This window comes from Amia ocellicauda, chromosome 16 (genome assembly GCF_036373705.1).
Source record: "Amia ocellicauda isolate fAmiCal2 chromosome 16, fAmiCal2.hap1, whole genome shotgun sequence".
Classification (NCBI taxonomy): domain Eukaryota; kingdom Metazoa; phylum Chordata; class Actinopteri; order Amiiformes; family Amiidae; genus Amia; species Amia ocellicauda.
In genome coordinates this window covers 29,739,379-29,754,457 of record NC_089865.1, presented here as the reverse complement: position 1 = coordinate 29,754,457, position 15,079 = coordinate 29,739,379, and the positions used below count along the sequence as shown (strand labels likewise).

General features: G+C 38.5%; 1 protein-coding gene across 7 annotated transcripts in view; it reads left to right on the top strand.

The window, feature by feature from the left end:
• The window catches only part of raph1a (Ras association (RalGDS/AF-6) and pleckstrin homology domains 1a), a 131,268-nt gene that overhangs the window by 96,866 nt on the left and 19,323 nt on the right, over window positions 1–15,079 (top strand). For all 7 annotated transcript variants that reach the window (XM_066688380.1, XM_066688381.1, XM_066688383.1 and 4 more), the window contains 3 exons: window positions 4,204–4,325; window positions 8,520–8,585; window positions 8,727–8,870. In XM_066688380.1, coding sequence (XP_066544477.1) covers window positions 4,204–4,325; window positions 8,520–8,585; window positions 8,727–8,870 — 332 coding nt within the window. The remainder of the gene's footprint in view (window positions 1–4,203; window positions 4,326–8,519; window positions 8,586–8,726; window positions 8,871–15,079) is intronic.

Below are 15,079 nucleotides of genomic sequence, written 5' to 3'. Positions count from 1 at the left end.
CACTGTGGACGCTGAAAGAACTCGGTGGCAATAACACCTGCTGACATCTCCGGCGTAAGATTGTTTAGGGGTTTAGCTTAGTTGGGAAACACTGCAGGGTATGGTACTTGAAGACCCATTAGTTACTTTCACTCCAACAGTCCTTTTCCTACAAAAACGGAAAAACGATCTTTCTAAGACGATTTGTCAAGCACTGACTATCGACCAATTACCTTCCGTGCAACAAATAGGGAAGTGGAATCCAACTGCCTTTAGGTCTCAGAAGGTTGGCTGTAATAAACGCTTCTCATTGTGGTTTACACTGCACACCGTGGGGCAACACAGCTGTCACCAGGCCGTTCCTTTTCTCCATCCCTGAAGACTCTTCAAGTCCTATAGTCTTCTAGAAAGGCAATGGAAATAATCCAGAACTGGGGTTTAGCGGTGCTCCAGCGGTATAGAATTTCATTAAATAAATTGCTATACCATAATCCATGAAACGGAAAATAGTTAATGATAGAGGAACATGTTGAGTACAGTGTTGTGTAAATGTTAGCAGTCCATACAGTTTAACCCAGAAAGCATTACAGAGGCTTTAGAAGAGAGATGTTACTGTGCTGGAATTGTGGTCAAAGAAATGGCCCACTTTCTTGACGTTTGCCTTCACTTTAATTTCCTGGGCAAATCCCGTAATCGGTCTCCGTTTTGGCGTAAGGCCCTCTCCCCAATCTACACATGTGGCTTCTGAAACGTTCTTAAACGTCAAATTGCTGTCTGTGTTTAACATTAGAAATTATTTTGATGACATCCTGATTGAATACAGGAGGTGGAAATGTTTGTTAATCCTCATGATTTCTCTTTTAAGATGACGGTTCTGGCAAGACAATTGGTCTAATTTTTTTTTTCAATATTCTTTGTTGTGGTGTTGCCTGAATTTATTTAATTTGTGATGGAATTTGTAAAGGAAAATGTGTCCAGTTCTTTGCTTAACTAACCTTATGGCTTTGAGGCTTTGTAGCACAAATTTCTTAATGAATAGAGCACCTCATAAAACCTATAAATTACAGCTTTTGTCTTTTCACGCTCTCTGTCCGCTGTGCTTCAAAACCTGTGTAGCCTCCGTGTCTGCACTGCACTGCTCCTACGTGCCCAATGGATTTTGGTCTTGGCGACTTGAACTGTTACATTTTTATGGCTACTGGCTACAGATGAAGGTCAATAGTGATTTAATTTTGTTAAGCCCGTACATTTATAGATTTTTCATTTGCAATGTATCACTTTGGTTCTAAAATAGTTTTTGTTTCCCTGTAAAATTCCGGATTGGTTTCAGAATTCAGCTTTCTTATGTGTGCTTCCAGTGTCTCGGATGCTCTTACTCCAGTTAGACTTCTCATTTCCCTGGTCATGCCCTTAGATGGCTGAACAATCTGAATATTGAGGTTTGGTAGTTCCTAGGGGGCAATTGAAATGAAAGCGTGGACAGGGGGAGAAGTGGAGGGCATTAAATCCGTATGCACACTTCTAAATCATATTACAGTAGATTTGATTCCCTTTAAGTCTTAATTGAAATCCCATTTGCTCAAGCTAGACTGGCTGATCAGTGGCTTTTTGCTTATTTTTTAATTGGAAAGCACTATGCAATGTTTGGTTTAAGATGTGGTGTATTGTATATACATTCACTTCCAAAATGATTGGCACCCTTGATAAAAATGAGCAAAGAAGGCTATATAATGAGCTATATTGTTTGCTCAAAAATATGAAAACTATTTTTATACTAATACAGTTGCTCAGAAAATGTTTAAACTTTTTTTTTTCTTCTCAAAAAGATAGCCGTCAACATTGTTGGCACCCCTCATATTTTATCTAAAATAACTTATGTTGCCTTCTAATGGTTTACTATCCTCTAGTCAGATATGCATACAAACAATTTTTTTTTTTTTTTTTTTTTAATAAATCCATCCATCAAAATGATGAAAAAATTATAAACTATACTTACCATATGTTTGGTCTACTTTTAAGTCTAATTTATAGCAATCTATGTGACTTAACATGCGTGTCAGTTTAATTTAGTACAAGTTACTAATTTCTACCTTGCTTATTTATATTCCAATTCATAGTTAATCGGAGAGAGGCAAAAAGATACAGGGGCGCAGCGCTTCGACACACTGATAGTGTGAACTAACATACATAGACCCCTTGCTTAGATGTCACATTTTCCCGGGGCCCGAGATTACCATTAATTACCATGGTACAGTGAAGCATGTCACTGTTTTTCTGAGCGACAGACGAGGATGTTTCAGAATGAGAGGTGGATGAATCGAGAGGAGATTAAAAAAAAAAAAGACATTTTCAGACTGTGGAACAGATGACAAACAGATTTGTCCTGTCAGAACAATTGCTAGCCTGGTCGATTTTGATGTGTGAGAATCGTTCCTGAAGGCCGACCTCAGTCTGTGCTGTAGAGGGATCTATTTGGCAAGAACTGTAGAAAAGAGTTGGAAAAAACTGGCCTTAGAGAAATGGTGCTTTAATACATGGAATATTGGGAATGATTTCTGTTTTAACCTGAAATGGAAACTAATCTGAATCATTGTTTGTGTATGTTGCAAGTGTGTAAGATTCAATTGCATACTCAAGATTTATTATTTTTACTGCTGCTACTATTACTGGTATTTTTATGTTCCATCAGTGGTTTCTGATCAAATACTAGTATATCGTACAGATCAGAGTGCCAAAAATGTCTTCCGTTTACTTTTCTTGCTTTGAAACTGAAATTCATCTCCTCTCCTTTACAGCCAATACTCACTCTTCCATGTACTTCATAGTTACTCTTATCTCTTATAACCGCTCTTCCGCCTCCTACAAATAGTCTTCCCTCAGTTTAAGATTCTGGGGCGATTATTTGTAGGATTACGTTTTCCATCTTACGTATTCTCCCGGACATATTTCTATATTAAACGCGGCTAACTTCCTGTCGTGTGAAATTGAATCTCTGTCGCACTGTGCTTTTTTTGCCAGTGGTTTTGAGAGCAGGTTTGGACACAACAGTCGCGATCCGTTTCATTAAAGGAAATCCCCTCCTCTTATCCTCTTTGTGACTCGGTATGTGGGAATGTTAATGCAAAACTGCTTTTACTTGCCTAGTTTTACTGGTCATTACAGCTATTTTTAACATACAGCCATATGGACAATTCAGCTCTCTGATACACATTTCTTTTGATCCCCATTAAAAACTGCTTTTCCGAACACATTTTTGCTGGAAATTCTTCCCCATCTGTGGATCAGTATTAACACTCAGACTTTGTTGTGCTATATTTAAAGAGTCCCGCTGTTAAAATTAGGAATCCCACAAAAATGTATATTGGACAAGACCACCAAATGTTTCTTCTGAGGAAAAATATGAAAAGCTTCAATGTCAATTTTCACCATTACTAGTTGCTTTTAAGGATATACTTACAGCAGTGCCTTTATCGTGTTTAGTTTCTGTGATCATTATTTTTCTGACACACTGCTCACGGATGCATTTATCAATGGAAGATCTGAGATGCCAAGATTTATCCATTTGCACGTGAGCTATAAATATTTCAGCCCTCTTGTGTGCACTGTTGCAGAAATCCCGGCTGCAGTATCACATGTGAAAGTGTGCTTTGAGTCTAGTGCTCTGTGGGAGAGAAATCATCTCTATTCACCGATCGAATAAGAGAGGACTTACGGCACGCACTGTATACTGAAGTATAAACATTTCGACATTAACAATGTGTTCATGGAGGTGTTTTGGCCCAGTCCTTATCCAACCTTTGTCTGACAGAAAGTGGAAGAAGATGAATGAGTCTACCTGCTGTAGGCAACAGTGACACAGTCCTGCAGGTTTTGTAGAGTTCTCTCAATCATCAATTAATAAATACCTGGAACAACTGAAAATTATCGTAAATTAACCAATTATAACCAATCACTGAGTCAAATAATGTATTAAGGGTTTTGGGGTAAACAAACAAAGTGTCTTTGGCATTCCAAGACCAGGGTTGCCTTACCCTGATGTAGACATTTATTTTGAACATAGGCAACAGAATAGACTCAGGCACAGAAAGACAAAATGATAAAGCCTTTCACTCGCATCTCAAATATAGCTGGTAAACTGCATGAGAGAGCAGTTCCTCTTTTGTGAGCTGACCACTTGAACGCAAGGCAAACCAGCTAACCCATTCCCTTTCGGTTCCTCTCTAGAGAGGATATTTGAAGACCACGAGAACCTGGTGGAGAACCTGCTGAACTGGACCAGGGACAGCCAGAACAAGCTCATGTTCATTGAGCGGATTGAAAAGTACGCCCTGTTCAAGAACCCACAGGTGAGGGAGACACAATAAGGTCACTTAATGTGTGGCACAGTTGCATTTTTCTTTTTTGCATGGCAGGCTTAGACGGTCTGCAGAAAACTAGGTCACCCTTCTGTGTGCCATGAAAGAATTAAATTGATCAGTTATTAGCCTGCCAGGCAATTTGCTACTTTCCTATTGCCTTATCCCTTTGAGTATATGAGCCTTCAGAACTGACTCTTTTCTCATCCAACATTCTAATAGTTAAATATTGATCTTTCTGAAAGGTTGTGGGCCTGAAGTTCGACCAGCAGTTTTCCATTTCTTTTCCGTAATGCTCTTCCTTCAACAATCTCATGCACATGTTTAATTCATGCCGTTTTATTAATTAAAAATACCCAACAAGTTTCCAGAGACTCGGCGCCACATGCTGGCCTTGCAGGGGCTGATGTGGGTTCCAAATTCTTAAGAACTTAATTAAGGGTTTCTGGGGTACATTTCACAGAGAAAATTCATTTTTAAAAATGGTTTCAGAAGCAGTGTTATGTTGTAGACATCAAAAGGCATCATTAAATGAAGTAGGGCTTGCTAGATCCATATTTCATGTCCTGAAGTTATGGCTATTTTAAACTGTATTCTATTTCAGATGAGTCGGAGACGTAATTTGTTTTAACAGGCATTGAAGCTCTTGGTGATTGTATCGCTTAAACTGTCTACTTGGCATGGGTGGTATACAGATCTATGGTTTACCATAAATGCATAACACTATACAGTGAGGGGAAAAAAGTATTTGATCCCCTGCTGATTTTGTAAGTTTGCCCACTGACAAAGAAATGATGAGTCTATAATTTTAATGGTAGGTGTATTTTAACAGTGAGAGACAGAATAACAACAAAAAAATCCAGAAAAACACATTTCAAAAAAGTTATAAATTGATTTGCATCAATCAGCAAGATTTCTGGCTCCCAGGTGTCTTTTATACCTGTATAAACGACACCTGTCCACAGAAGCAATCAATCAATCAGATTCCAAACTCTCCACCATGGCCAAGACCAAAGAGCTGTCCAAGGATGTCAGGGACAAGATTGTAGACCTACACAAGGCTGGAATGGGCTACAAGACCATCGCCAAGCAGCTTGGTGAGAAGGTGACAACAGTTGGTGCGATTATTCGCAAATGGAAGAAACGCAAAATAACTGTCAGTCTCCCTCGGTCTGGGGCTCCATGCAAGATCTCACCCCGTGGAGTTTCAATGATCATGAGAACAGTGAGGAATCAGCCCAGAACTACACGAGCTCTTTGGCATCAACTCAACTTGCCGTGTTTGGAGGAGGGGGAATGACCCCAAGAACACCATCCTCACCGTCAAACCTGGAGGTGGAAACATTATGCTTTGGGGGTGTTTTTCTGCTAAGGGGACAGGACCACTGCACCGCATCAAAGGGACGATGGACGGGGCCATGTACCGTCAAATCTTGGGTGAGAACCTCCTTCCCTCAGCCAGGGCATTGAAAATGGGTCGTGGATGGGTATTCCAGCATGACAATGAGCCAAAACACACAGCCAAGGCAACAAAGGAGTGGCTCAAGAAGAAGCACATTAAGGTCCTGGAGTGGCCTAGCCAGTCTCCAGACCTTAATCCCATAGAAAATCTGTGTAGGGAGCTGAAGGTTCGAGTTCCCAAACGTCAGCCTCGAAACCTTAATGACTTGGAGAGGATCTGCAAAGAGGAGTGGGACAAAATCCCTCCTGAGATGTGTGCAAACCTGGTGGCCAACTACAAGAAACGTCTGACCTCTGTGATTGCCAACAAGGGTTTTGCCACCAAGTACTAAGTCGAAGGGGTCAAATACTTATTTCACTCATTAACATGCAAATCAATTGATAACTTTTTTGAAATGCGTTTTTCTGGATTTTTTTGTTGTTATTCTGTCTCTCACTGTTAAAATACACCTACCATTAAAATTATAGACTGATCATTTCTTTGTCAGTGGGCAAACGTACAAAATCAGCAGGGGATCAAATACTTTTTTCCCTCACTGTTGATGCCATTCCTGTGGCGCTGTGACATGCAGGACCAGTAGGGCTTATTGCTTTAGAAATTTAAAAAACTGCATTGATAACATTTTATATAATCCTATTCAGTTTTGATAATACTCGCCGAGCAGGTTCCCTTATTTTGGAAGCTTACTATTGATGCTAATTCGTAGTACAATTTTGTTTTGGAAAGAGTACTATTCAGTTGGTCGTCATTAGCAATGATAAATGATGATAATTCAAATATTGGCCCAATGCCCAATGAAGATCTTTTCAAACTCTCAAAACATATTCAATTAACTGCATAGATGTATTTTGGATATGAGAAGATGGCGTAGTGTTTGAAGATCGAGTTCCTTTTTGTAGATGCTGCAGAAGTAGAAGTTTGTGAATGTGGTTGAAACCCATCCACCTTTGTATGCAAATGTATGCAAATATCTCAAAAGTATCTTATAAATACACTAGAGGTATACCCATCTATGCACAGATTAATTAAAGCGCAAATTGCTTAATTTTAAAATGACATTTTAAAAATCATTTCAAAATTCTCGCCTTTTATAGATAGATTTTTTTTTTTAAATATATAGTAAGGTCCAGGCATGTTTCATCATTTAAAAACAAATTTATTCAAATCAATCAGATTGATATTAGTTAATGTTTGTGTTTTAAGCAGTATGGCTGCTTATTTTCTAATTCTGTTTACCAGCAAACAAACTGCACTTTATTTACTAATGATTAATTTTTATTTGCATGTTGGATTCATCTGCAGCGTAACAATTTAATCTGACGTTTAAAAAAAAAAAAAAGACAGCTCTTAAGTAAAATGACAAGGCCTGCAGCACAGCGTTCTTTTGAGCAAAAGGGTAATCGTTAGTAATGAGGGCTGCCTAAATTTGAGTTTTATTTATACTGTCCCTCTGTAAAAAAAAAAAAAAAAAAGCTCCATTAGTATATTAAACAAGTTGAGCATATTTTTATATTCTTCAGTATAGTAACTAGTTATAGAGAAATAAGTTGCTTGATTTGTACCATAATATTACAGTTACCATGGTATTTTTCTCACGGTTAACACACCATGGAAATGGTATATTATCCGATCCCTACTGTCTACCTTAATGATCGTAAATCCTTGTTCTAGGGTTGCTTTTAAGTTTATGTTCGAGATTACTTAATTGGAAATGCTATAAAAGCTTAATTGGACATTTGGAATTACTTTTAAACCGTGAACAATGGGAGTTATAGTTATAAAATTAAATTTAGATTACCTTAAACAAGCAACAAATCCACGTTATCTGTTGACCACCGATAGAAGATGCTCAAGAGAAACCTAATCGGGTCTTGATCAACTTGCGCATCTGGTTAAATTTGATGAATCATCTTAAATGCTGAAAATAGAAACTAGATTAGACAATAGCAAAAACCTTTTAAAAAATACAATTCTCCAATACAACTAGGGGGAAGTAATTGTAAGCTTAAATGTTTGCAGTCACATAGTTGGCTGACATTACTAATCTCCAACCTCTTTTCTGTTATATTGATGTGTTCAGTAACTTATCCATTTCACTAGTACCTCTGTAATTTCTCATGCTTCAGTCCAGCTGTACTGTTAAGGGCACATGAGGTTTTATTGGCTGTGAAGAGCTGCATTGGGAACCTTAAGACGACTATACAGAAGGAAAAGATTTATAGTAATTCAGTCAGTAATTCTGCACTTTTATGGTGGTTTGCACATACCCATTTTTTACAGTAGGAAAGAATAGCAAATAAACTTCTATAGCAAAATATTACCATTCTGGTTGAAAAGGTACAGGTGTCCATAAAAAAAACACTCCAAACTGAATAGCACCTTTCCTCAAACCCAGAAAAAAGCTTTTAACAGCAACATTTGTGCCCCTGAATGTAATCCAATTAGCACATACGAGGTAAAACAAAACCAGGAAGTTTCATTCAAGGGTTAGCAGGTGCTCCCAAGTAGTTTGATTTGATTTTTACTTTTTCGAGCTTTACATACGAGAACTATGAAGAATGCTTTGGAGTGGGAAGACTGATTTTTAAAGCCCTTGTCTTTCAGATATTTGAAATGACTCTCTTACTGCTTTCTTCTCTGAAAGCTGTGTGCAGTGAACCATGCAAATCAAGAGATGCAGTGTTTTTCCTCTAGAATTAATTAGCTTGTCTCTTTCTTCCCAGAACTACTTGCTTGGCAAAAAGGAAACCTCAGAAATGGCAGACAGAAATAAGGAAGCACTACTGGAGGTGAGACAAAATAGGAACGGGTGGGATTTGTCCTTGTTGTAGAGTAGGAACATTTAGAGAAATATCTACAGTATGTACTTACTTGTCCAACTGAAGTCTTATCACTGAGACAAGACTCAAATTGTGCTCCTCTCCCCTCAGGAGTGCTTCTGCGGGAGCTCGGTGACCGTCCCGGAGATCGAGGGAGTGTTGTGGCTGAAGGAAGATGGAAAGAAATCATGGAAGAAACGCTACTTCTTGCTGCGGGCTTCTGGGATCTACTTTGTGCCCAAGGGAAAGGCCAAGGTGAGTGCCAATCAGTCACATCAGTCCTGTATGGGAACAAGACCCCTGTGCTTTAATCTGGGGACAGGACACTAGCTGTGGAATAGACCAGCCTGTATACAGAACCATATTGATCACTGAAAAAGTTAACCTGCCAGCAAAAGGATCAACAATCTACTTCATTGCCTGAAACCAGTTTTGTTTGTGTTCGTGAAGCACCGTAGTGGGTGAAGTTCTCTCTTCGTGAGAACATTGTTGATAGTCTAGTCGTTTTTTCTCCCCCTACTTCGTGTTCTTTTAAAAGTGCTCTCCCTTCAATTGGGTGACCCATGCAGTATACATGCCCTCGATTCCTTTTCTCTTCTTTCCAGACAGAGGCTAATTTAGGAGTGCGTTTGATCCCTCTCCTCTGTAAACCCAGAGGACCTGTTACCATGAACTCAAACTCTTGGCTGTGTCTGTCAGTCTGCTTTCCGTGCTCAAGAAGCTTAGTCTCAGTCTGACTTCAGTCCCTGTCGTTCATCTTCTCACACCATCTAGGATATGGCTTCTCTAGATGAATACTAATTTCTTTGCTGATTGAGGCTAGAGTTGATTCTGTTAGGTGATGCAATAGTACAGCCTAATAAAGAGCAAAATATGTTTTTACTGGTATTTAGGCAGATTCATTTAGTAGAGTATCAGCATGATATCCAGGTACCCTTACAATTATTGATTTAGTTAACCAGATGTTTAATGTGTGCAAAAATCAAACCAAAAAAACTCACTTCTATCGGGTTTTACATTCTGGGAGCAATTGTCAGAGCACTCTTAAGACTATACCCTGAGAGGAACAGGAAGGAAGGGGTTTCTCAGAGTTTTTATTTATTCTGTTGGTACATAAGACTTAAAAATGATAATGGAAAGCCAAGTTGCCCTATCAGCATTCCCTGTGTTAGGCTGAAGTCGGTTGGATGTGAAAAGACAAATTCACACGGCTGAAAAATAGAGATGACCCCATTCTGCAGGGCAGATCTTTCTACACAGCATGAAGGAATAAACTTTAACCTTATTTTATCTATTATACTGACTTTAAGTGTAAAATGTTGTCAAAATGACTGGTGAAAAAAACAAAATGATTCAATGTAGGTTTGAATGCTGGTGGTTAGAGTATCCAATTTAAAACCATTCATTAGAAGTTAAACAATCCTTTTGTTTTGACAGGAGTCTAAGATAAAACATAATGGAATGGAACCAACCAAATTAATAATGAATAAATCTTATTTAGAAATTGTCACAAACCGTTGCCCATTTATTGATTTATACAATTTTACAGAGCCTTTTTACACATTTCTGGATAACTTTTAGTCAGTTATTCACTTGCTTCTTGTTAGTGTCTGACCAAGCTTTCAGCTTCAGCTTCAGCTTTTTAATGGATTCATTTTCCACCCAAATTGTACTGGTCAGTCCTGTGTTTATATACATTAAGTAGGCATATGTTTGAGGTGTGAAATCTTTCCCATCTGTATCACCTGACTACCCTATTTTAGTTTGTAAAGCTTCATCTGTGGTTGCAGTAACGTCATCACAGAGGGAATACATCCTTGGGGTAATTTCCCCTTCACCAATTGCCACAGCAGAGGTATATAAATACATATTATAATTATTGTGAACAGAAGCTCTAATAGCATAGAAAGCAGTGGACTGGGGTTTTTAAGTAGGTCAGGCCTTGAGAATTATCAGTGTAAAATACCTAAGGTGACCATTTCAGACCACAATATGAAATAGGACAGGTTTTCAAGTAAAATAAATGATAAATTGTTGGTTAAATGCAGCATTAAGCAGCAATTTCCTCTTAGCAAATTAGTAATTATGTTAGAGCTGATGGAGCGGTTTGTTGCATCCTGAAATTATGCAAAGATTGAAACATTTACAGTATTTTTAAATCATTCTCAATGCCTGACCGATTTCATAACTCGTTTTCTTGGACATTTTTTTTTTAAAGGTTCTGGCAATCTTTCTTCACCACTTTTATAACGCTTCATAACTGTTTTTGCAGCTCTTTAGCTTGTGACATGTCGGTTTAAATGTAGCTTTAACAAGGAGGACACTGTTCCGAGTGACAGACTAGTGGCAGAGCTAGAAAATAAGTAAACAAACGTGCTGTATTGACATGTGTTTTTATGTACGAACCATGCATGCAAGGAATGTACAATAAAGGTCAGATATTGAGGTGCTGTAACACATTTCCATCCTACTGTATTTAAATATCTAATGAGTTGACGTAAATATTACTATGCTTTCCAAATTTGTCGCTCCTCCCGTTGTTTATGACCATGGTGGATAAATGGCCCTTTGTTCATTGCTGCACTTATATATTTGTGGGTCATTTTCCAAGCTCTGACCCATTAATAGTGTAGATGAGAGGCTTATATCTGCCTGAGCAAGGCAGTGAGAGAGGCTGGCATGGTGCTTTGCTGCGGTAGTTCATGTGAGGGTTACAGCTGCCCGGGGAATCCTCTTGTCACGCTGTATTTATAGGAGTGTCGCAGCCAAAGTGCTTTCTGCCCTGGATTTTTGCCTCTAAACCGCATCCGGGGATGAGTGCAAAACCTGCGTGTTTATCCCATCTTCAAACATACACGATTGATGACTGTCTCTGCAAATCTATGGCCCGTGTGTTGCTTCTTGCCCATGGCCCATCCTGTATGTAATGGTCAGTGTATAGTTTGGCAGAAGAGATTACAAATCCCGAGTTTGGCATTTCCTGTTTGCGCATAAACAGAACCACGCAGGCCTGTTTGCGAGGCGGCTTTGATTGGGTCATTAACTCCACGGGTGAGGTGCAGTCCTGCCCTCCCTGGAGCCAAATCACGTTTCTCTCTTTCTCTGAGATCTGAAAGGCCTGCCCTCTGTTTGGCCTCGGTTCTGGCTTTAGCTCACACTCCCAGAGAAGGACCTCTGGCATCTGTAGCACTGCAGGGCTGCCACTTCGCCGTCCGCAAACAGGAAACCACGGGCTCAGAGTAAAAATTGCATGGCTACAGTGCCAGCTCTTTCAATTTGGGTCAGTATCACAGTTTTGAAGGGGACGAAAGGGCAAGCTATCTTTTATAAGTGACGGAAAGATTGAATCCGTTCAGGCATTGGTGAAATACTTGAACGTTAAATTACTTTTCACATTAAATCAGGGTTACAATTATTCTTGTTCCCCTGTTTTTGCAGTGTTGATGTCACAAACACACACAGACTTTAGAATCACATTGAATAGTTAGCAAAGCAGTAAGAGGAGGAAAACCCAACATTTAAAGTAACACACTTAAGTTATGCTACAACATACAGTTGCAATACCACCTATTTATACCCATGATTTTACAACAATATTAATTGGAGTGACAAACCATCTCCTATCTAATCTCAATTGAAATGTCTAGTTTTCGGTTATCTTGAAAATGTTAAATCAGTACAGTTAAATTAACACGTATTTATGCATCACTGAATAACATTGCTTCAAGTAAAGGTTGTAAATACTTCCCCACACCTGTCGATCTGATCATTTCAGCAGAGCTAATACTGTGGCCTTGCATGGTTTGCAGTCTTTCTCCTTCACTGTATCAGAAATGTTGGCCTACGTAAACGGTACCGATAATGTGATATGGACTAGCAGAGAATAGTCTTTCTTTCCCTCAACAAACTGGTTTTCACTGATTAGGTAGTTGCCTGTCATGCTGTGTTTCAGCTAATGAAAGAAGATGCAAACATCTTGTGAATGCTTTGCATGCAAAGAGAGATGTCTTTTAAAATACAATTAGAGCGCTAATAGGACATGGAAGCTCTGGGTCTGAGACTATTAACAACCCTCAGACTGAAGAACCGAATTGGTGAATTATCCATTATCGGGAAGACCTTCTCGTTATACTCTAAGGGACTTTACAAGCATCTTAGTAGAAATTTAGTAATATTTTTGTTCAGCACAATTCAAGTGTTAAAAGATTGTATATAAGATCTCGTATGGATAGAGTTCATCTTGTAAAATGCAGTAAATTCCTGTTTACTACAGTTCTTTTGTTGTTGAAGTTAAGCACCAGTAACACTGTTCCCATCATGTAATGTTTTGTTAAATACTGCCCTCCAAGCACTTGCTTTCTATTGCCACATGCTTTGCACAGCATTTAATCTTTTGTTATCGTATCATCAACAGTTTGTTTTGTGAAGGATTCCATTAAGCTCCTTTTTTAATTTACCTTTTGTGTAATTTGTTAATGACCTGAGATTCTGTTTTTAATTAAGACAGGCTGTTATGTCATTTACAGGGATAACAATTTGATGAAATGGCATTCTGCATTTGATTTTAATGTGTGTAATCTAAAAGTCCTTAATCTGGTAATCATAATCATAAACCTAATCTGTAGTTAAATGTATAATGGGGCTAGTCTACACTTGAGTTTTTGAAAAGGCAATAGAGAAATAGGTTGATGTAAAAACCTAGAAAATTGTAGTCATGGAGATAATTATGGCAACTATTATAGTGCCTACAACAGAAGACTGGTGTAAATGCTATGATTTATCAAAAGGACCAAAATAACAAATTGGTAGCAAACTGGTTCTTAAAGCCTTTAATACCATCATATTTGTTAAATTACCATAGAAGCACAATGCATTTTAACCGCTTCAAAGTTATGTATTTACTGAACCAAATTAGCTTTTACAAATTATGTTGCAACCAGTTTCCTGTGTCACCCCCTTTGTGATAATCACTGAAAATGTGACTTGACCATAAGTCTTTCTGCATATTAAACCATCTATCACACATCCCTATTTCTGTGCGCTATATTTTTGTGATCGGATAGTTGAATCTAAGTGTGGATTTAATCTCTGAGGCTCTGGAGGTTTGTAAAAAGATTCTGGGGGAAGGAGACTTTTTATGAAATGCACTTCCCTTCCTCTTATTTAACTCCCTACTTTTATCATCCGCTGTGCTTTGTTTCTGACTCATGAAGAACTTTCCTCTCCCCTAGGAAAACATTCAAGGAAACCAGCTTTGCAGTATGCTGTAAATGCAATGTTTATTTAACCTCTTGCAATCAAAGGCACCGAACGTTGCCTTACTGAGCGCTCTCACTAATGTATTAATGCTGGAGGCAGGCTGGCAGCCTGTCTGGATTCTTGTCTTCAGTGATTGAGCCACCTGGTTGGGCCTGGACAGCCTATATGCTGAAACAGACATGCAAATTAATTAAAGGTGTTCCGAAATAATTGTTTTGCTTTTGCATCATTATTTGATACATTATCGAAGTAACCCAGGAGAACATCTTCCTTCTAGGCTGTCTAATGAAGGTCTACAAATTCCAAATTGTCTTGGCATCTATTGCTTTGAACAGCCAAGGATGTTGGATGTTGCTGTAAAGGCTATTTGCCATTTACATTTACAGCTCATTTGAAGGCTGCTTTTCATAACGGTTTGCTCCAGAAGCAAATTTGCTGCCACGACTCCACAGGTATTTGTAAGTACATAGTTTTGGAAATTTAGCTGTAGTTTATTTTGATAAGAGATGGATACTACTTTTATCTGTTTGTACCTGAGCAAAAAAGAAAAGTGAAAGTTGTGACTGTTTTATTGGAGATGTTTTTTTTTTTTGCATTTGACTCATTTAATTTCAAACATCTTGTGGCCTTTTGCATTTTTTCCTTCCCACAGTGCAGTGGGAATGAGACATTGGTGACATTGAGCTCTGTAGTGTGACAAAACAGTCAGCCACAACACAAAGAATACCTGATGATGATGATAATAATAATAATAGGTATACCATTGGTTATTCAGATTTGTGAACCATGCTATTAATTTTGGGGTATAAAGTAACTTAATGGGTATTTCAGGGTCATGATTTATCCTGCATTACTCCAATTATGTGGCTTGTGCCAACAAACACTTAATTACAGGGCCTAATGGTTACCATTAACCTCTTTCTTCAAGGCCAAACCCTTTCACAGTTTAACTAACCACTACAGTGTTTCATTGCTTGCATTAAATTGTGTGAAAAGCAATTGGCTGTCATTTTCTCAATAAACCACTGTTTTGGTTGGATGAGGGTTTATTACCCTGGGTAATGTGCCATTCCCTCTTAATACCCGTTCCTAATTCTTGTCCACAGCTTAGTTTTTTGAGTGCTTTAAATGGAGGCTTTTATTGGTTGAGCTACTCAGGACTCCAAGCCTACTTATGTAGATTAACTGTACATTTATTCAAACTC